Raw genomic sequence first — 21,207 nt, forward strand, 5'->3', positions numbered from 1 at the left:
TTAGCTTTAAGAGCTTTTTTGTAGATTTCTTAGAATTTTCTATGTTGATAATCATGTCATTTGCAAATTAGAATAGTTGTGTATCTTTCTTTCCAAACTGTATACTTTTTGGTATTTTTTAAAATATATTTTATTGATTTTTTACAGAGAGGAAGAGAGAGGGATAGAGAGTTAGAAACATCGATGAGAGAGAGACATCGATCAGCTGCCTCCTGCACAACCCCACTGGGGATGTGCCCGCAACCAAGGTACATGCCCTTGACCGGAATTGAACCTGGGACCTTTCAGTCCTCAGGCCGACGCTCTATCCACTGAGCCAAACCGGTTTCGGCCTTTTTGGTATTTTTTTCTTGCATATTGAACTGGGTAGGACTTTGGATATAACAGAGAATAAGGAAGTAGTGAGAGCAGACATTCTTGCCTTGTCCTTGATATTAGAGTGCAAGAATTCAGTTTTTTAATCATTAGGTATGAGTTAGCTGTAAGTTTTTTGCCATGCCCTTTATTAGCTTAAGGACATTCTCTTCCATTCCTAGTTTGATAAGAATTGTTATCATAAATGGATGTCAAATTTTGTCAGATGTTATTTTTGTATATATTATGATCACATAGTTTTTTTTCTCCTGTTTGTTAATATGGTGGATTACTTTGCTTAATTTTTGAATATTGAATCAGATTTGTATTCCTAGGACAACCTAGTTAGTTGTGATGTGTTATCTTTTTATCAATTGCTGGATTCAATTTGCTAAAATTAAGTTGAAGATTTTGCATCTATGTTCATGAGAATATTAGTTTTCAGTATTTTCTTATATGCCTTTTTTTCCTGGCTTTAGGATCAGGGTAAATATAGGCTCTTAAAATTAGTTGGAAAGTGTTCCCTCCTCTTAAATTCTCTGGGTGAGATTTTGTGGCATTGTATTTATTTCTTACTTTAAAATTGATAGAATTAACCAGTGAAATAATCTGTGCCTGTAGTTTGCTTTGTTGGAAAGTCTTAACCACAAATTAAATTTATCCAATACATACATGTTATCTCTTTCTCCTTAAGTGAGTTATGGTAGCTTCCCCCCCGCCCCACCAACTCTCCACCCCCGGAATCAGTCCATTTCAAATTTATGGGCATAGAGTTGTTCATAATATTTCTTATTAGCTTTTGAAGACTCTGAGGAGTCCATAGTGATATCCTCTCTTTTGTTCCTCATATAGGTAATTTTTTTTCTTTTTTTGATCAATCTCATTATATATTTATCAATTTTATCGATCTTTTCAAATAAGCAGCTTTTGGTTTCATTAATTTTCTTCATTTTGCTTGTTTTCAATTTCACTGATTTTTACTTCTAATTTTTATTATTTTCTTCTACTGCTTGCTTTGGGTTTAGTTTGCTCTTCTTTTTGTAGATTATTAAGGCGGAAGCTTGATTTGAGTCCATTGTTTGTTTCCTAATTTAATATGCAGTGCTGTACATTTCCCTCTCTGTATTTTTTAGCTGCCTCCCTCAGTTTTTGGTATGGTATATTTTGATTTTCTTTCAGCTCCAGAGGCTTTCTAGTTTTCCTTGAGACATCCTCTTTTGAATCATGGGTTGCTGGAGTTTCATTGTTTAATTTCCAAATATTTTGGAATTTTTCATATATTTTTCTGCTACTGATTTCTAGTTTTATTCCATTATAGACAAAGAACATGCTTTGTATGATCCTAATTCTTTTACATTTATTAAGGTTTACTTTATGAGTGCTCCATTCATCAAGATAGTGCATTCAATTATTGAGTAGAGTGTTTATAAATGCTAATTAGGTCAAATTGATTGACATTATTTTTCAGGTCTTCTATGTTCTTGCTAATTTTTGTCGACTTTTATCTACCAATGTAAGAGGAATGGCAAAGTATTGAAGAATGATTGTGGATTTAGAAATTTTGGTTCCAAGTTCTTTTTCCCCAAGCACTTAAACATTTTTGACCTACTGTCTTCCTACCTCCATGGTTTCTGATGATAAATAGTTATTTGAGTCATTGCTTCCTTGTATGTAATATATAATTTTTCTCCAGCTACAAGGTATTTTCTTCACCTTTGGTTTCCAGCAGTTTTTGTTATGATATGGCTGGGTATGGGCATGGTATTATTGGAGATTACATTGATTGGGGTTTGCTCAGCTTTTTGAATCTGTAAATTTGTTTTCATTACATCTGGGAAGTTTTCAGCTATTATTTCTTTACACTTATTTTTCTGTACCAACATCTTTCTTTCCTCTTCCTAGGACTGCAAAGATACTAATGTTAGGCCTTCAATACTGTACACGGGCCCCTGAATCTCATTTGATTTTTTTCAATCTTTTTTCTCTCTGTTGTTTATACTGGATGATTTCTATTGATCTGTCTTCAAGCTTACTGACCCTCTTGTGTCATCTCCATTTTGTTACTAACACCCTTGTAAATTCCCTCCTTTTTCTCCCCCATGAAAGATAGACAGTGAAACCAGACCTGAATGTCAATAGTTATGGGGAAACCTGTTCTCAGATATTTCTAGTACCTGGGTGTTGTTGTTCTTTGCCAATAAAAACATCCTTACCAAATGACCGTGGGAAGAAGGGAAGCTCAACATTTTGCAAACTAGTTACACACACACACACACACACACACACACACACACACACACACACAACTGGTAAGTTGCCAAATGTCTGAGCCCTCACTTTGAGCCTGCTGTGCTGCTCCAGGCACTGCGTGGGCTGAACCCAGACACTAGTTGCCCTGTGCCTGCCCCCACATTCCTCTCACTCCACTCAAGCAGCAGGCGGGGATTCCTGTGGGGAGGGTGGGCAGGGATATAACCTTACCATCCCTGGCCTGGAAACAATTTGCTAGAAGTTTTCTAGTCACTCTCTCTCCTAGGTAACTTCCTAAGAGAAGGTGCAGCTGAGTCCACCAGGGTTCTGTTTAATCATCTCAATCACTTTTACAACGAGCAGAGAGAACTTTAGCTGTTTTTTTGGGGGGGAAAAGTGAACAAAAATCTTATTTGAAGAGCTGTCATTTTACCTGGGAGTTCTGAAATCTGCCATATAATATTTGTCCCCAAGATACTAATGATCCTTCCCGCAGGACCAGTGATATCTCCCTATAGGCTTTTGCCATTAGTTTGCCCAACCAGCTTCACTCTCTACCTTTGGGGGTGGGTGGGGTGTGTAAGTGAACTAAAGGAGGGAGTTCATGTTGTTGAGCACTTACAAATGTTGCGGAGTATTCTTTGCACTTGACATATTCGCTTATTTAATTACATATTTGATTTTACACCTCTCACTCTTTTAACAAACTCTGCCAGATAAGCACGCTAGTGTCCATATTTTACAGATGAGGAGGCTGAGGTTCAAAGAGGTTAAGTGACTCTCTATAGGTAAACAAGTGGCAAAGCTGGGACTGAAATGTGCCTGGCTCTAGAATACGTGTCCTTTCTTCTCCAGGCAGCTTTTAGATTAATTGATATTTTAAGTGATATTTTGGAGGGCAGTGAACCTTAGGGAAATATCCTAAATGTGTCCAAAGTAATCTGCCAGAAGGTGTGACTCAGGATGGTTCTGAGCCATGCATAGTTTGCCATGACCGTCAGCGTTCGCGCCCATTAAAGAAAAGGCCTCTGATCAGATAACCTGTCATTGCTTGATGAAAAGAGCTCAGGTGCATGCAGTTCAGTGGGGCTGCAGTAGAAATGGGAGCGAGAACAAGTGGACACAGGCCCAGTTCAAGACCACAGTGTGGTGGGGCTGGTCCCATGAGCATTACATCCGTGCAGCCTATTCAAATGGCCACGTGGGGAGTGTTTCTAAGCACCAGGCTCTTTTCGCAGGCTGGTTTCATTCCTCCCAACAGCCTGGGATGTAGGTTTTCTTGCCTCAGCTCATAGCCAGGAAGTAGCAAAGCTGGTCTCCACACCAGCTTTCCAACAAATCCGGATTACTTCTCCTCTATTATATTGCCTATAAATTGTGCTTTTTTTAAAAAAAATGTCTGTGACAATTCTTTAAGGGACCTAAGAGACCGCTAGGCTGCAAATGTTACGAGAGCCAATTGGGAACCTCCTAGACCCATGGTCGGCAAACTGCGGCTCGCGAGCCACATACAGCTCTTTGGCCCCTTGAGTATGGCTCTTCCACAAAATACCACGGCCTGGGCGAGTCTATTTTAAAGAAGTGGCATTAGAAGAAGTTTAAGTTTAAAAAATTTGGCTCTCAAAAGAAATTTCAATCGTTGTACTGTTGATATTTGGCTCTGTTGACTAATGAGTTTGCCGACCACTGTCCTAGACCTCCTAGGCAGATCTTCAAATCTCAAACCTGTTAAAAAGTGGGGCTATGGGCTCTGTAAAATAGATGCCCCTACATGCTCTGTGGAAAACTGGTCCCATGAAATGCTGCGGGGGGTGAGGGTGGAGGATGAAAGTCCCATGATCCACAAATGAGCTCATGACCCACTAGATTACAATCCAATGATCCCCTTGGCTGCAGCGCTTTCCAGGACCTCCGCTGTGCTAATGTGCAACTAGGAAGGCGAAGGTAATGCTCTTCAAACTCATCTGGCTGGGAGCTCCTTCCGGGAGGCACATGGGTGAGCCTGGGATAGCTGCTCAGGGCTTTCTCAGGTTTCCGTGTGAACCTGATGGGAATGTTGGGCTGGGCAGTCCTGCTGGTGAAGGTTTCTGAAAATTACCCGTAAACCTTTATTTCCTGTGCGGCCGAGGTCAGGGCAGCTGTGTGCGCAGCAGGAGCAGGCCGAAGTCCTCTCTAAGTCCCTGGGTTCGGCAGCCCGTTGCCTGCTAGAGACAAGGGGAGCTGGGCTAGCTGGACACGGGGGGAAATGTCCAGGTGGAGAGCTGCTTGGAGGGAGGGAGGCTAGGTATGGAGGGGATAGCATAAAACGCTGGAGGGTGCAGGGAAAGAGATGAGGGGTGTGTGTGTGTGTGTGTGTGTGTGTGTGTCTAGCGCAGTGATGGCGAACCTATGACACGTGTGTCAGCACTGACACGCGTAGCCATTTCTGATGACACGCGGCCGCTGAGGCGGCCGCATGCTGAGGATGAAACATTTGCAAAATAATGTTTTTTCCTCAAAGTGACACACTACCCGAGTTATGCTCAGTTTTTTGGCGAAGTTTGACACACCAAGCTCAAAAGGTTGCCCATCACTGGTCTAGTGGAAGGAAGACTCCGGAAAATAGACTAGTGCACCTTCAAAACAGATTTTGTTTCCTTCAAAAACATGTGAGGTGCCTCCTATTCACAGTGACTTCATAGGAGGGGTCTTAGAGACACATTAGGTCCATGAATCATCAACTCCAGATTTCATTTAATTTCACTCCAATAGCTGAGCTTAAGCGCCTCATATTCTGGGGTTTACCTAGGACTTGGCTTATCAGGGTTGGATGGCAAAATGAGGTAGGAGTCAATGACCAGCTGCATGTTGAATTCTGTCGCCACAGAGTGGGGCTGATAAGCTCTTCACGGTGGTGTTGCGCAAGGCAGCGAGGTAACACACGTAGTTCTGTGAGAAGAGCTTGTTAAAGGCTGTGTGAGTTCATTGACCCGTCTGCCTTCTGGTTCAAACTGATTCCGTGGGAGAAGGACTAAGCAGGATCTTGGGCTAAAACATTGCTGCTGATTTCTCGATTCTAAAGATATTTGTGGAAAATGAAATAACTTACAGTTTTGTGGGTTTTTAAAACTTACTTACCTACGTTATTTTATTTACTTATTCCTCACTCAAGGGTATTCTTTCCTTTGATTTTTTAAAGAGAGGGGAAGAGAGAAACATTGATGTGAGAGAGACACACCAATTGGTTGCCTCCTGCATGCGCCCTGTCTAGAGCAGGGATCAAACCTACAACTCAGATACGTGTCCTTGACTGGGAATTGAACTCATAACCCTTAGGTGTGCGGGCTGACACTCTAACTACTGGGCAACACTGGCCAGGGCCTCTGGTTTTACATTTGATTAGGAGTGCCTGTATTGAGAACACCGTGTTCTTTAGAGCATGAACTCTGGTGATAGACCACTGGACTCCAGCTTGATTAGTGGCCAGACGAATAACCTCCTGAAGCCTCAGTTTCACTGCGTGTGGAGCAGGCGCAATAACAGTACCTTTCATGTGGTGGTAGTAGAGATCCGATGAATCAACACATGCAGAGAGCTAGCTCTGTGTGTGGCCCAGAGTAGGTTCTTCAGACAGGCTATCTGTTTCTAAAGCAGCAGAGGAGGGTGGTGATGGGGTCAGGTCCTTGCCATTTGCTAACGCGGGGCCAGAGGGGAGGAGTGGCATCACGCATTCCTTGCCTCTCGCTGCCCCGTCATGATTTTCTTAGGCTCCCTTATCCACTGACGCCACTTGTCGACGACCCTTTCCTCGCCCAAGTTCTGGGTGGTGGGTACAAACCCTAAAGAAGCTGGTCAAGTATTTATTGAGTGTCTACCATGTGCTCACAACTCGGCACTATGTAAGACACACACACACACACACACACACACATACACACACACACACACACACACACAGAATCTTAAGACATGCTCTTTATGTGAATGTCCATGTGGGAGGACAAATCATACACATGAAAAACTGAAGAAAATACTCTCAATAACAATTTTTATATTTGGGTACTGGGATACAACAGCGAACAAAACAGATGAGACCTCTGCTAAGGGCAGTGTGGTGGGAAGCCGTCTGCCCTGGTAGGGCACCCAGGCATTTTTCTCTGAGTTAGTGGTATGTGGTGATAAAGCAGGATGATTTTTTGGGGTAAGTTTAAAGATTATTTTTAAATTCTCTACAGAATTTAAAAATAATCTTTAAACTTACTTATTCGTCTGGCCACTAATCTACAGAATTTAAAAATAAATCCTTATTTATAAATCCTTATTACCTCCTCTTCCCATTCCTTCACTGTTGGGACTTCATTGCCCGTGTGCCACTCGAGTGGGAAGAGAAAGACAATGGCAGAGAGGATAAAGCCATTCAGTAAGATGAGAAAAGTAAGCATAAGGTAAGGGGGTAGAGAGTGAGGGCTGGGGGAAGGCTACCATTTTATGGTGGGTGGTCAGGAAAGTCCTCTCGTGATACATATATGACTCCACGTCGTGTAAAAAAGCAGTAATTCACATTTATTAAGTACCAGGCATTTAACTTTGTACCAGGCCCTGTGCCAAGTTGAGCTCACTGTGTGATAGAACTTGAAAGAAGAGGCAGTTGGTGGGCAGTCACTGAAGAGAACTGGGGATCGGACTGTCGGATTGCCAGGAGTCCCCGCTGGGTGTTCACATGAGGCCCGTGTCTTAATTCCATGTGCCCTGCATGGTGCCTAGTGGAGCCATCAGCACACACTAGGTGCTCAATCCTTGCTCACGCCTGGTTGCATTCTGGAAGAAATACTGGATGCTCTGGGGGCCATATGCAGATGTCACAGATGTACGTGTAACCTCAACCAGCAGCAGGGTCACGTCTAGTTTGCACCCTCTCTTTGGGTTTGCGTGACATTCAACGTCCAAAAGACTGGACCTCCACTCACCCTTCAAAACAAGTTGTGTGTCTCAGATGAAAGGGTTTAGAAGGGAAATTACTCTACTTTTTGTCAGCCGCTAAAATTCTTCTTATTTTCACAACTCTCTCCTACTGAAGCTAGAAACAGAGTTGGCCCCTCAAGGAGTGACTCCTGGTGTCTGTTGCTTCCTGGGCCCACTTCATGAAATCTCTTGGGCTTACCAGGTAAATTCAGAGCAGGAAGCCGAAAGCCAGTCTCAGGAGCATTCCTGGGATTCCTGCCACGGTGCCTGTGATTAGGGAAGAGTTAGCAATTTAGAAACAGTTCCAGATAAGAGTGTTTTCCTTGGAGTTAATCATTGCCCTTGTTCTAACAATTTGCTTACTTACTTTAAATAACTTTCCTAGTTTGAAAGTAGCTATCATTAATTCTTTGCCCAAATTCTCTGAAAAGAACTGCCAAATTTCAATGTGTTAAAATGCATCAAGCATGGAATGCAATGAAATAAAGGAGTAGCTGTGGTGCCTTTTGGAAGGGACACTACGTTTTAAGGAATGCATTTAAAATTTTAAAATTTTCATTTTAAAACCACCAACACACATTGCTGCCACTGAACACAGGGACCTTCGGTTCTCCACAAAGGAATGGAGCATGCATTCCTGCTTCTAATATGCCATGCCCTACTTCCCGAGTACACTTATACTTTACCTATGATTGTTAGTTTCTATTCATATTATTGAATTTAGTGGTGCTGCTAATGTAAAGGTAACAACTGCCTTGAATGTAGCATTTAAGGTCATACAGTCAATCACCAAATTTAATTCGTAGATTTATAAGAGCGACCCATGTGCAGAATTTAAGAAGTCGAATGGTGCCATATATATGGCTCATAATGAAAACCGGCAATCTTCTGCCCTGCTCCCATGTCTCTGAATTTGGCTCTCCCAGAGGCAGGTACTTTTTAACCCTTTTAGATATTTCTACCACCTTTTATTTAAATGATGTGTTTTTGTTTTTTTAAAAAGTATCTTTATTGTTGAAAGTATTACAGATGTCCCCTTTTCCTCCCCCATTGACCTTCTCCACCCCACTCTCACACTCTCCCCACCCCTCACCCAGGCCTTCAATGAACTATTGTCTGTGTCCATGGGTTATGCATATATGCATATAAATTCTTTGGTTAATCCTTTCCCACCCACCCTCCTCAGCCCCCTTCCTCTTTTATTGGTTTTCTTACTTTATACATTTTAATAACTTAATGTTATCTCAGAAATGTGGAACCATCAACTGTATAATTCCATTTATCCCCCAATCCCATCCTCTATACTATAGTTGTCCTAAGTATTATAACTACACACATTATAAACTCTACAAGATAATGTCATAACTTTTGCTTGCTACAGTCCTATGTATTTTTTTAAAAATTAAGAGAAAAAGTAATTTGCATTCAGATATAGACCATTTTTTCATTTTCTGCATTTCTTCCTAAACTTTCAAGTTTTCATCTGTATTTCCCTTTACCCTGAATAATGCCTTGAGCATTTTTTATTGTGCATATCTATTCATGGATTCACTTAAAAATTGTTTTTCATCTAAAAATGTCTTTATTTTGCTTTCATTCTTGAGAGATAGTTTCATTGGATATAAAGTTCTAGATTGTCAGTTTTTATTTTCTCTAGCACTTTAGAGATATTGGACTCTTACTGCCCCTGGAGATTTTGATTAGAAGTCACAGATCATTTAATCACTGTTACCTTACATGTAATACGTTGTTTTTCCTTGGTTACTTTTGAAGCTACTTTTATTTTTGGTTTATGGCTATGTGACTTTGATGACCTAGGTGTGGTTTTCTCATTATCTACTTTGCTTAAGATTGCTGAGCTTCTTGAACATTTATGTCTTTTACCAACTTTGGGAAGTTTTGGGCCATTATATAATTATTTTTCTGCTCCACCCTCTCCATAAGTTCCTGAGTTTCTTTTAATTCATTTTTTCCTCTGTTCTTTAGATTGGATGATATCTATTGATCTATCTTCAAGTTCTGTTATGCCACCCAGTGATTTTTAAAAATTTTAAAGTTTCATATCTAAAATTGTCTTCAATTCTAGAATTTCCATTTAGTTCTTTTTTAATAGTGTCTATATCTTTGCTGAGATTTTATATTTAAAAATTTTTTTACAAACACATTTTCTTCTACTCCATTAAGCTTAGTTACAATCACTGCTTAAAATTCCTTTTTGCTAATTTAGTATCTGAATCAGTAAAAGTGTGTATACATTTTGAGGACTGTTCTTTCCCTTGAGGCTGGGCTACATTTTTCTGTTTCTTTATTGAGTAGTTCTCTGTTTGCTGTTGTTGGAATAATGAATTGTATATTTATGGATAACATTCTTTTAGGAGTTGTTTTCTCAGTTTATTTGTCAACTTAGAGTTGGTAACCAAAAGATACTTATTCCTACTAAGTCATTGAGGAATTCTTAATTGTATCCCGGACATGGTGATTCTCTGGATTACTTTATATTCCTCTGAAGAGTATATACAGGGTGCCCTCAAAATGTATACACACTTTGAATATTTATTAATTCCAATGGGTTAAATCTAAAAACCACCACCACAACAACAAACCATCAAATGAGCTATTAGCTGTTAAAGTTGTGTATAAGTTTTTTGGGACACCCTGTATATTTTTGTTTTACAAGGCAATTACTTTGCCTAGACTCAATTTGTAAAGTCTATCTCTTGGGCAGTAGCTCAAATTCAATTTAGTCCTTATTCCTTTGGCTGGGCTGTGTGAATTTAGCCCCACACATGGATGGCTCAGGAGTCAGCCAGACACTTGGGCAGAGTTTACCTGTAGAATCTGGGATTTCTTCTCTCTAGATCTCTCTTTTCCAATATTCCTCTTTCTCTTTCAGCAGCTGTGTTTGCCTCACACTCTGTTCTCCGGTTCCTTAGGCCAGAAAGTTTGTAGGCTTCTATGGGCATTTTAGCTGTTTTGTGGGTTTGACTTCAACCAGCCCTAAAGCTAAGAGCTGTAAACAAGTAACTCATCTTATGCCATGATCTCTGTCCAAGTTTCAGTGCCCCTCTAGAATCTTCTTACTTTTGCCCACTTTTCATTGTTTTGGGGTAGATTACAATTTTTTCCCCCCAGAGTTCATAGCTTTTATCTGTGGGAGGCTCAGGTCTGGTAGGAGCTCACCAGTCATATCAGAAGCAGAAGAGCTTTTTGTGTTTCTTTTGCACTCCTTATTTATCTAGCTGTTTGTTCTCTGTCCTTAACGTGGAAGGCTTTCTGAAAATGTCTGTTCCTTCCTTGTTTGTTGTTGTTTAAGATATTCTGTGTGCAAGCCATTCTTCTCAAAGGATGAGCTTCGTTGTAGAGCGATCGGGCAGGGACTGGCTATTTTCTTTGGTGACTTCAAAATATGATTGTTCCTTTCCCCCCGCCCTCCCCCGGCCCCCGCCCCAAGCACATCAGAATTTTCTAGGGAACAGCCTTTCATTTCCACTGTGAGAAACTTGCTTGAATGCCAGCAAAGCCAAGTTAAGGAAAGGTCTCAGTTCAGCATTTGGACTTTTAATTAATCTTTCCATTTTTATCCCAGTAGCTCCATAGTCTCCTGGGATTCATTTCTCCAGAGCGGAAGCTTTTTCAGCTTCTGTTGGGCGGATGCAGTTGGTTGCCTGGCTGTACAGGTTGGGGAAGATTATCTAAGGGTCTGGCTGTCCCTTCATCTAATTTTCAAAGGATCCTTTTAGTTTTAGCCCCCAAATTCAGAGGCTCCTGGTAACTCCAATGTCTTGGGCTTTTCTGGATTTGTATTTGAATTAGATAATTTCCTGTTGGCTCCTACGTCCCCTCCGTCATCCCAGGAAGTCTTGTTTCGGCTTTTTCCATCCTGTGATTCAGTTCCCATCCACACTACTTCTGTCTGCACCAGTGTCATTAAAATATGGCCTGGTGTGGTCTCTGCTCATGCGCTCTATGTCCTTTTGTGTTTATGCTTCTTTATTCCTTTACTTTCATTCGGGTGGGGTTTTTTGAGAACTTTAAAAGTATGTTTGTTCTCTCTCCCCTTATTAGTAAGAAGTGAATCAATTATAAAGGATCAATTTGAGGAGAAAGCATAACTTTCCTAGTAAATAATAAAAGCAGACTTTTCTCTTTATTGTACAAGCGTGAAGTCTTAGTCAACCAAGAAAAACATGACGGCTTACTCTTCAGCAAGAGAATCAAGTGGAGGGTGGTGGTGCTTAGGTATGACTTAGGATCACAGACTTTCTGAGCCATTAGGGACTGGTAGGTTTTTTGGAACAGAAGTTTTCACACTTTGTTAGTAGTGGTACTCATTTTTTTTTTTTAAATAAAATTTTACTTGCACCTCAATATATAAATGTTATGGTCCCCCCCCCTGCCAAGGTATTAAAATTTTTCTTTTATGCAACCCTGAGCTACTGCCAAGAACTTTGGGATCTCCCAGAGCACATCTGGAAAACTCTTGCTTTATTTGTCTTAGCCCAAACTGTATCTCTCTGGTGTAGTGCTTTGAAAATGTTCAAAAGCAGTATCATGTTAATTTAAGCTTCCTGGGCACTCTCTAGGTTTGGGGCATTATGGGTTTGCACACAGTGTCTCATTTAATTCTCACAGTGAAGCTATGAGGAAGGTGTAGTGAACATTCCCGATTTGTAGGCGAGGAACCCAGGGCCTGGAAAGGCTCAGGACTTGTTTATGGACACACAGCTGAGAAGTGGAAGAGCTGGGACTCAAACCCAGGCCTGTCTGACTCAAAGCCCCATTCATTTAATACAGGACCCTGGGCGTGGTCCGGTGGGCTTTGGCCCCCGGAGCACCTGGAACCGTCCCGGGAGGTGCTGTACACTGAGGGCCGCCTCCGCTTGTGACAAAAATATAATGATGGAATAGTTACTACAAAAAAGCAACGCATGTCTGGTTTATCCTCAGGCAACGCCAGCTCCCAGATACCCCACCCTACTCTGCATCAGACTCCTGCTCTCCTCCACAGGTCAAAGGTGAGTGCCCTGCGCCTCCCGCACAACGTGCACCTTCTTCAGCTCTGGGTGGCGGGGAAGAGGCCCTTCTCACCTGTGTGTCCCCGCAGGTGCATGCTGCCCGACTGTGAGGACCCCAGCTGCTTTCCCCCACTCTGCTGCTGCACCCGGGACACTGCCTGAGCTTCCCCCACAGAGCTCCTCCCAAGTGAGCGACTCCCGCCTTGCCCACCACGGCTTTCCCAGCTGCGGCCCGAACACCGGTCACCCCGCCACCGCCCTGGACCAGTCTGTGTCCTCTCATCTGGGGACAAGTTGTTCTTACCACCAGCAGCCTCTGTGCCACAGCCCTGGGTAAAGAGCAAGATCCTTAGTTATGAAAGACCTCGGAGCAGCCCGCCCCAGGCAGCGCCAGTAGAGAGTGCACAGTGGCGTCCTGTCCAGGAGATGGCAGTGTTGAGACATATATTAGACACGGCCAGGCCCAGTGCTCTTGGCTTTACCACCTATTCATTTAAAACCCACTAAACCCAAGGTCCTTCTCATTCGATGAAAAGCTAAAGTATCAGGAATGCATAGGGAGATGCATAGGGAGATTCTGGGTGGTGGAGAAAGCCCTGTTTGCTCGTGCAGCCACAGGTAGAGTACTCAAGGCAATTTGTGCCTGAGCTCTCAGAAAAATATCTCTCAATTAAACGTTCACTAATATTCCTTTCTTATTTTTTCCTTCCACTTCCTCCTTTTTCCCTTTCATTCCAACTTTTGGACCTAGAAGATGGCAAAAAAGAGTAAAGGCCGTGCCCTACCTGGTTTGGCTCAGTGGATAGAGCGTCGGCCTGTGGACTGGAGGGTCCTGGGTTCGATTCCAGTCAAGGGCACATGCCCAGGTTGCAGGCTCGATCCCCAGTAGGGGGCATGCGGGAGGCAGCCGATCAATGATTCTCTCTCGTAATTGATGTTTCTATCTCTCTCTCACTCTCCTTTCCTCTCTGAAATCAATAAAAAAATATTTTATTTTTTTTTAAAAAGAGTAAAGGCCGTAGAAAATTGTGGTAAAATTCCATGTGAAAAAAAATTTCAGGTGCAAAATATATACCTGTATTTTAAGTCGGTATCTTCTCTGTCTCAATGAGTCCTCTGTCTTTGTCAGTTTATTTTATTTTCTTTTTCTAAAGATTTTAAATTGAATTTTTGAGAGAGAGTAAGGGAGAGGGAGAGAGAAACATCAACTGCTGCGTGGCCCTGGGGATCGGGCCTGCAACCTGGCCCTGGGCCCTGACCAGGAATCAAACTGGCCACCTTTTGGTGCACGGGAAGACGCCCACCCACTGAGCCACACGGGCCAGGGCTGTCAGTTCATTTTTCGAGTAGGTGAATCCAGGTCCATTGAGTAGGGGGAAATGAAGTTTGAGACCAGTAGGACTCATGGAGTAGGGGCTTGCTTTGTCCACTCCATGCATAGACCTGGTTTTGCAGACGAGTAAGGGCCCAAGGAACATTAGTTCATTAGAATTAGACTTAAGAAGGCAAAGAACAGAGGACTGGGACATTAAATTTTATTTACTGTGACATGGAGAGCGAAGAAGGAGCCTAACTTCATTTTGGTTTCTTGATTTTAGAGCCGCATTGCCACCAACAAAGAAGAGAAAGTGCACACAGACGCTGGAGGACTCCAGGGACTGTGGAATGTGGGCCCAAGACTCCAGACCAAGTGAGCCAACGGCGGTGGGAGGAGGGGGGCAGGGTGTTGCTGCCCGGCCCATTCAGTCAGGGCTTTTTTTTTTTTTAACTAGCCTTGGAGCAGCCCTACAACATTTTTTCTCTCTCGTATAAGGACAGTGATTGACCCTGGGAGTTTCTTTCTTCCCTGTTGACATAATGTTTCTTACAGTCTTAGGTGGGGTCATACGGGAGCTCCCAGGAGGAGAAGCCATTTGCTCTCTCTGCTGCAGATGGCTCACCAGTCCTTTCAATTGCAGGACAGTGTGTCAGAGGCCCCAGGCCCCAGGCCTGGGAGAGCTGTACAACTGGCAGCACCTTCAAGAGCCTGCGGTGGGCTCCCTGCTTTGTCAGCGCCAGATCCTCCGCTGCGGTGGCACAGGTGGCACGGGCAGGGGGCAGTCAGAGCTGACGCAGGGAGCCTCGGTGGCGTCCCAGATCCCAGCTTCCTAACAAGCTCCCGGCGATGGATGCTGCTGCTCACGGCAGCTATTCTGAGCAGCACGACCTTAGAGGACTTCTCCAGGGGGCAGGAAGGTAGACAGTTGAGTTTCCCTAACATTTATTTCAAGTTAGCAGGTTCCCAGTAGCTCTTCAAAATTTTGTAACATCATTTTCGAAGTCTTTTAGCACAAGCATCTGATGCCCAAGTGGCCAGCCTACTTTGTTCTTTGTCTTCTATAACATATGAGACATTGTGGTTTTCTTTGTCTTACATAACATGTGACACATTGTGTTTTGAGCTTAGAGACGTGATCGAGTTGAGAAAAGTTTTTTTTTTTTTCTTTTCTTTTTTTGGTCTGGAGCCTTGAACTTCAGAATTTTCAGAGTAAATGCTATGGTACTTGCTAGGGAAACGGATAATACACACCTCAGTTCTACTGGCCCCTGTAAATAATCAAAGGCAGGCGGTGGGAAAGCGCCCACTGAGGTCGCGGCTTCTGCCTTTCCCAGCTACGCAAGAGCTGGTGCCTCAGGGACCTCTGGCCTCAGCTCCAGCCTGGGCCCCGGGGTCCTTCAGTGGACGGTGCCTTCACCCTCCCAGCCGACGCCCACGCATTGCCACCTCCTGGGAGTGCTGTGGCAGAGTTGTGCTGGACATCCGGCCCTGGTGTGTCCAAACCTCCTACGGTCTTTTATTTTGCATAGATCCACTGTGCTCAGCAGTTGCTTGGTTTTTCTTATTCCAACCCTAGAAATACAAAATGCAAAGTAAGGGCCCTTTCCAGATAATATAGAGCTCTCTGTCCACCTTCCTAATTTCTGCAGACATCCTTGCATCCAGCCTTCAGCTTCAATATGATTCTCAAACACAAAAGGCTGAGTGCATTCCCAGCCAGACAAGAGGACCATCTGTTCGCTCTCGCCCAGAGGCACCGCTCACTGCGAGTACCAGGCGCGTCCCCCAAACCTTCCAGGGGTTTCCTCATGTAACCAGATGCTGCTCTAATCGCCCTGGCCATTTCAGAGTTAAGCTCCATCATGTGACGAGTTTCTGCTGCCTGTCCCTGGAAAGGGCATTGATTTGTCACCAACTCCAGAGAACAGCCGTGGAAGACTGTCTGAAATGTCCCAGCAGACAGGAAACCTTGAATCCCTTGTTGAACACCCACTCAAAGGTCATTGAAAAGCTGGCTGAAGATAATTGGCTCTAGACAATGGTTCTAGAATAATAATGAGCAGATGGCAAAAAAAAAAAGGGGTGGGCAAAACTCAAGTAACTGCAAGTGCCATGTTTTCATTACAGTTTATATTTTCAGCAAACATTTTCTAGTGGAGAGCTCAGATTTGGTGTTGCTGAGGCCCAGGGTTTTTACCAAGATCCTGGGGCAATGGCATGTGGGTAGAGGAAGGGGGAGCTTATGCTAGTCTTACAGGCAGGGTTTTGATGGGAGATAATATTCCGGTGACCTTCTTCCAAGCAGTTCACTTCGGCCAAGTTTTCCAAGATCCCCACTTATAGGGCTCACAGTGTAGAATTACTGGGTTGCTTTGAGAGTATGTAAAATCTTGCTCCGAGAGAAGGCAACTGGAAGGCAGGCTCCTCATAGTTGGCTCTGACCCCACGTGGTCTGGATCCCAAATATGAGAGGGTTCCTGGTCCCACCTAATCTGAACCCCAAATATTAAAGGGTTTGTGGCCTCATATGGTTTGCACATCAAATATAAAAGGGTTTATCAGCTCCAGAGTTGTGACCTTTGGCCCCCACTGAGAGGTGCAGTGGCTGAATTCACACTATAGAGTCAGAAGACTGTCTCATCTCTCCAGCAACTGGGAACTTTGAAAGCCTCACTTTTCTTGGTTATCAAATAAGAGTCATAAGTTCTACTTCACCGTTTTCCAAGATTATTAAAAAAAGAATGCGTAAAAAATATTTTGAAAGACATTCAAATCTAAGCTATGAGTTTTTCTCCAAAAAGTTGGGACTCGGGCAGTTTGCTGCCTTCACATTTCTGCTTCTCTCTTCTGTTACATTTTCCTCAAGAAATCCTACGTGTAGCTTGAAGGGAAGAGAAAGGTCTGAATCCCGCCTCTTCCACTTAAATGCTGTAACACTAAGCAAGTTATTTCAGGTCTTTGAGCCTGTTTCCACAATTGTTGAGTGAGATTAAGAATCCTTTCTTTATAACCACTTTCTAAGTCTGTTTGGTTGCATCTACTAAAGCACATCTTATCACCCAGTGATTCCACGCCTAGAATATACCTAACAGAAATCTGTACGTAGGCCACTAAAAGACATGCACAAAAACAGTCATAGCAGTATTACTCATAATAGCCACAAACTGAAAAGAATGCAAATGACCATCAAGGGCAGGGTAAATTGTGGTATAGTTGTACAATGGAGTACTATACAGCAACAAAGATGAACAAACAATTGCCATTTACAACAATAATAAGTGTAACTCATAAACACAATTTTGGGCAAAAGAAACCAACACATAAGAGTACCTATCATATCATTCCATTTCTGTAGACTTCTCTATGGTGTTAGAGTTCAGAATAGTGATTATTCTTGGGCGGAAGAAAGCAGTGATGGGAAGAGGGCAGGGGGCGTGTCGTCTAGAGTGCTGGAACGTTCTATTTCTTGATGAAGGTAGTTACCTGGTATAATTCATTCTATAAAAAAAAGTATCAAATTGTGTATTAATGATCATATTTCATTGTGTATATTATATTTCAATAAAGAAAGTTTATTAAAAAGGGGGTCCTTACCTTGAAGGTGAGTTAATGTTGATGAGAAAGGGTGTCAGGTGTCTGGGACAGTGCCCATGGTGCAGAAAACACACAGGAATAGTAGATGTTCTTAGCAGTATTAGTAAGCTCTTGAATAGGCTCAGGCTTGTGCCTGGAATTTTGGAGTGAGCTCGTGGTCCCAGATCCCCATCCCTGGGGTTTTCCAGCTGGTAGCCAGCTCCCAGAGAAGCCAGGCTTCGTCAGTCCTTTTGCAGTGGCCGCTCTGATACCCTCCTGCCAGGAGGAGAAAGGGTGGGCAGTGCCGTTATCCTGAGGACAATGCCTTCTTCCCACTGCCCACCCTCCCTGCCAGCACCTCCAGGAGCAGAGCTGGCCTTGGGCTGCTGCCCCTGCACCTTGCCCTCGCCACCATGCTTGAGTGGGAAAGGGCCTGAATTAGCTGGTGTTCTCACATCAGATAGCGTTACCATGGAGGCCAAGAAAGGAAGTATTTACCAAGGCCTCTTGGTACAAGTACATGTGATGATGACACCACTGTCTAAACTCTTACTGGTGACAGACACTATGCTAAGCACTTACAGACATTACTCATGGAATCCCTTCAATAATCCTGGGAGGAGTCCTAAGGTGACTCCCATTTTGCAGATGAAGAAACTGAAGCCCAGAGTCCTTAAACCATTCCCTAAGATCGGATAGCCACTGAGCGTAGAGTTGTGATTGAAACTCTTTCCAAACTTGAAGTTCTTGAACTTCACTTACTTTCTCTTCATTGGAGGAGAGAGGAAGGAGAGCTGGAAGAACCAGTTTCTCCCTTTCTCTGAACTTGGTATAAACAGGAGGATATTAGAAAGGTTTGTTGTTGTTGTTGTTGTTGTTTTGAAAATATTTAAGGCCAGATAACGTTTGGAGGAGTGAGGACATAAAGAGCTCCTTGCATTGCTGACCTCCTCATTCACAGCTGGGAAAACATTTCTCAGGGTTTTGAGAAATCATTCCCAAATCCATATTTACAAAAAAACAAAAAAATAGATGTGTTGCTTAGATGACATGTAATAGTGATACCCCAAGAAAAGCACATTTTCTGTGGCATTTTGGATCAAAAGCAACCTGAAACAGCTCATTTATTTATTTTAGGAAATCCTCAATCTATATATATAAAAGGCTAAGCAACCAGCCGACTGGCCGACTGGCCGACCGGCTGGTAGCTATGACATGCACTGATCACCAGGGGGCAGACACTCAACCCAGGAGCTGCTGAGTGACAGCAACTTTGCAGAGTGCCCCCTCACACTCTGGGACCTCAGGGGATGTTGAACTGCCGGTTTTGGCCCAATCCTCACAGGCCAGGCCAAAGGCCCCACCTGCCGGAGGGACCCCACTCACTCCACAGATGCCCTTTGAGCCCTGGTCATCCCGGCCAGTCCCGCCTTGCCAGCCACCTTCTAATTAATTTCCTTTCAATGTGCATGAATCCGTGCACCGGGCCTCTAGTGAAAGTATAAACAAAGAAAGTTGGGTGAGTGAAAGGAAACCCAGCCACACCCCCCTGCACTTTTTCCAAGCTGTGGGCTAAGTGTACTCTGTAGGAGCTAATGTCATATTTCTGCATCGTTCTTACAGCCTGCACCTGATCTCACAAACAACCACTGTTTCCCTTTCACTCCTGATGTCAGGCATGAGTAGTGGTGGAGGAGTTCAAAGAAAAGAGGAACAGCAAACGTACCAATCGACTTCACATTAAAATTATCTGTGGTTGAATCGTACAGTTTGAAGGCACACTCAAATTAAGACAACGTGCAAGTTATGCAAAAAACAGTAGCTTGCACGTGTGAAATCGCTGTCACTCTCTCCTGGTATCAGCTTCTGAAAGTGCTGTCACTATATTTTCTCTGCTGTGTAATGTTGCAAGTTGGGTAGGGCACCTGTTTTCATTTCTGTTTCACAGTTGAGGGAAGTAGGACACTATGTGAAAAAATAACTCATCTAAGTTCAAAAGCTAGTTGGGACCACAGAATCTTGGTGCCACCAGGGACCTGTAACGAATTAGAATATGCTGTTTGCAATGCACAAAAACAAATAAACAAAAGACAAAAACCCAAACCTCAAACGGCCTTAAGCAACAAACAAACAACTAGAGGATTTATTGACTTCTGGAACCCAGGAGTTTAAGATTGGACCCCAGAACTCAAATTACCCCGTCCAACAGGGTGCCCTTCATTCTCAATGTGCCTTCTACTGTGCTGGCTTCTTCCCAGACAGGCGTGTCCCTTATGTCCCTGGATGGTGCCAGCAGCTCTTGGAGATGTATCTCCCAGGTTCAAACCTCATGCAAAAATCGTAGCATCTTTGAACCTGCGTTCCAGTGGTGCTGAAATCCACTCTGCTTGGGTTGGATTAGGCCAGGTGTCTCCCTGATGCAATTATGGACACACTAGTGAATGCTGTACTTGGATTGGCCAAGCCTGGCTGGGTCCCCCACCCTCCTCAGGCTGGGAGTGGACTGGGACCACACAGAATGGAAGTGAGGAGATGCTGTGCAGGGTGTACGGGAGATAGATACTGAGGGCAATGATTCCAACAAGTACTCACCCTGGCACCTTAGAGACCACTGACCTCAAGCTGCTCTTTCTATAGATGAGGAAACAAGGTTAACTACATGCCTCTTGCCTCCCAACCCTGTTGCTTCCCACACAGTCACTCTGCCTTCTGATGGCCTATTCATTAGCTCCATGCAGCTGTCTGTGAGTCTAGGAAAAATAGCCTTGGGGGAAAGATCTAACACACCTATTTCTTTGCAGTGACGAGTAGGAGTTACAGCAGCGAAATGCAAGACCATGACAGTGAGGGACAGAACATGATGCCTGCTGACCAGTGCTCCCCTGCTCTGAAGTGGCAGCCGTACCAAAGTGTTCCTTGGCATAGTTTATTAAATGGTCATTACGAAAAACTGTAAGTGGCCTTAGGAATCCCTTGTGGTGGGCTGGAGGGTGAGGGGAGAAAGGCAGTGCTAATTCTCAAGACTAAATCCAAGTATTTGGGGTTTGATGCCACCTTGGCCAAATGGGATGGGCCAGTGAGAAGGTATGTCTTACTCCCTATGTTTTGCATTCTCACCAATGAGTAACGGGGACATGGGTTTCTGGCCTTCATGAATCCAGACTCATAATTGTAACTCCTTATAATTTTCCCACTGAACAATGCAGGAGGAGGGAATCTTCCTCAGATCACATGCCCCATTTTTTTTTAATTGATTTCAGAGAAGAAGGGAAAGGGAGAGAGATAGAAACATCAATGATGAGAGAATTATTGATTGACTGCCTCCTGCACACCCCACACTGGGGATTGAGCACACAACCCAGGCATGTACCCTTGACTGCAATTGAACCTGGGACCCTTCAGTCCGAAGGCCGGCATTCTATCCATTGGCCACATGTTCAGTTTAAACTAAAATCTGGAAAATGGAAATTTCCCAAATTACCAACATGTAATCCTGCAGTTATTTTAAAAATTTAGAGAATTCATTTTGGGGCCACAATACATTTTTAGTTAGTGACACCTTCCTCCCCAGCTTCTACGCTACCAATCAGTATTGTCAAGTTCACTTTTAACATATGCTGCAGTAACCATAGTCACTGATGGCTTTGTATTCAGAGATGGAAATCAAAGCATACAGAATATCCTTACAGTGGGAAAGTTACACCCTATTCTTATGACATTATGGTTTCAAGAAACGAACATGGACTTATACATTAT

General features: G+C 43.5%; 1 protein-coding gene across 1 annotated transcript in view; it reads left to right on the forward strand.

The window, feature by feature from the left end:
• Positions 1–21,207, forward strand: part of MYRFL (myelin regulatory factor like) — a 111,626-nt gene that overhangs the window by 29,815 nt on the left and 60,604 nt on the right. The window contains exons 3-6 of the mRNA XM_079775239.1: positions 12,493–12,560; positions 12,650–12,893; positions 14,159–14,250; positions 20,253–20,403. Of these exons, the coding sequence (XP_079631365.1) occupies positions 12,493–12,560; positions 12,650–12,893; positions 14,159–14,250; positions 20,253–20,403 (555 nt within the window). The remainder of the gene's footprint in view (positions 1–12,492; positions 12,561–12,649; positions 12,894–14,158; positions 14,251–20,252; positions 20,404–21,207) is intronic.

The sequence above is a fragment of the Cnephaeus nilssonii genome, assembly GCF_951640355.1.
Source record: "Cnephaeus nilssonii genome assembly, chromosome: 6".
Classification (NCBI taxonomy): Eukaryota; Metazoa; Chordata; class Mammalia; order Chiroptera; family Vespertilionidae; genus Cnephaeus; species Cnephaeus nilssonii.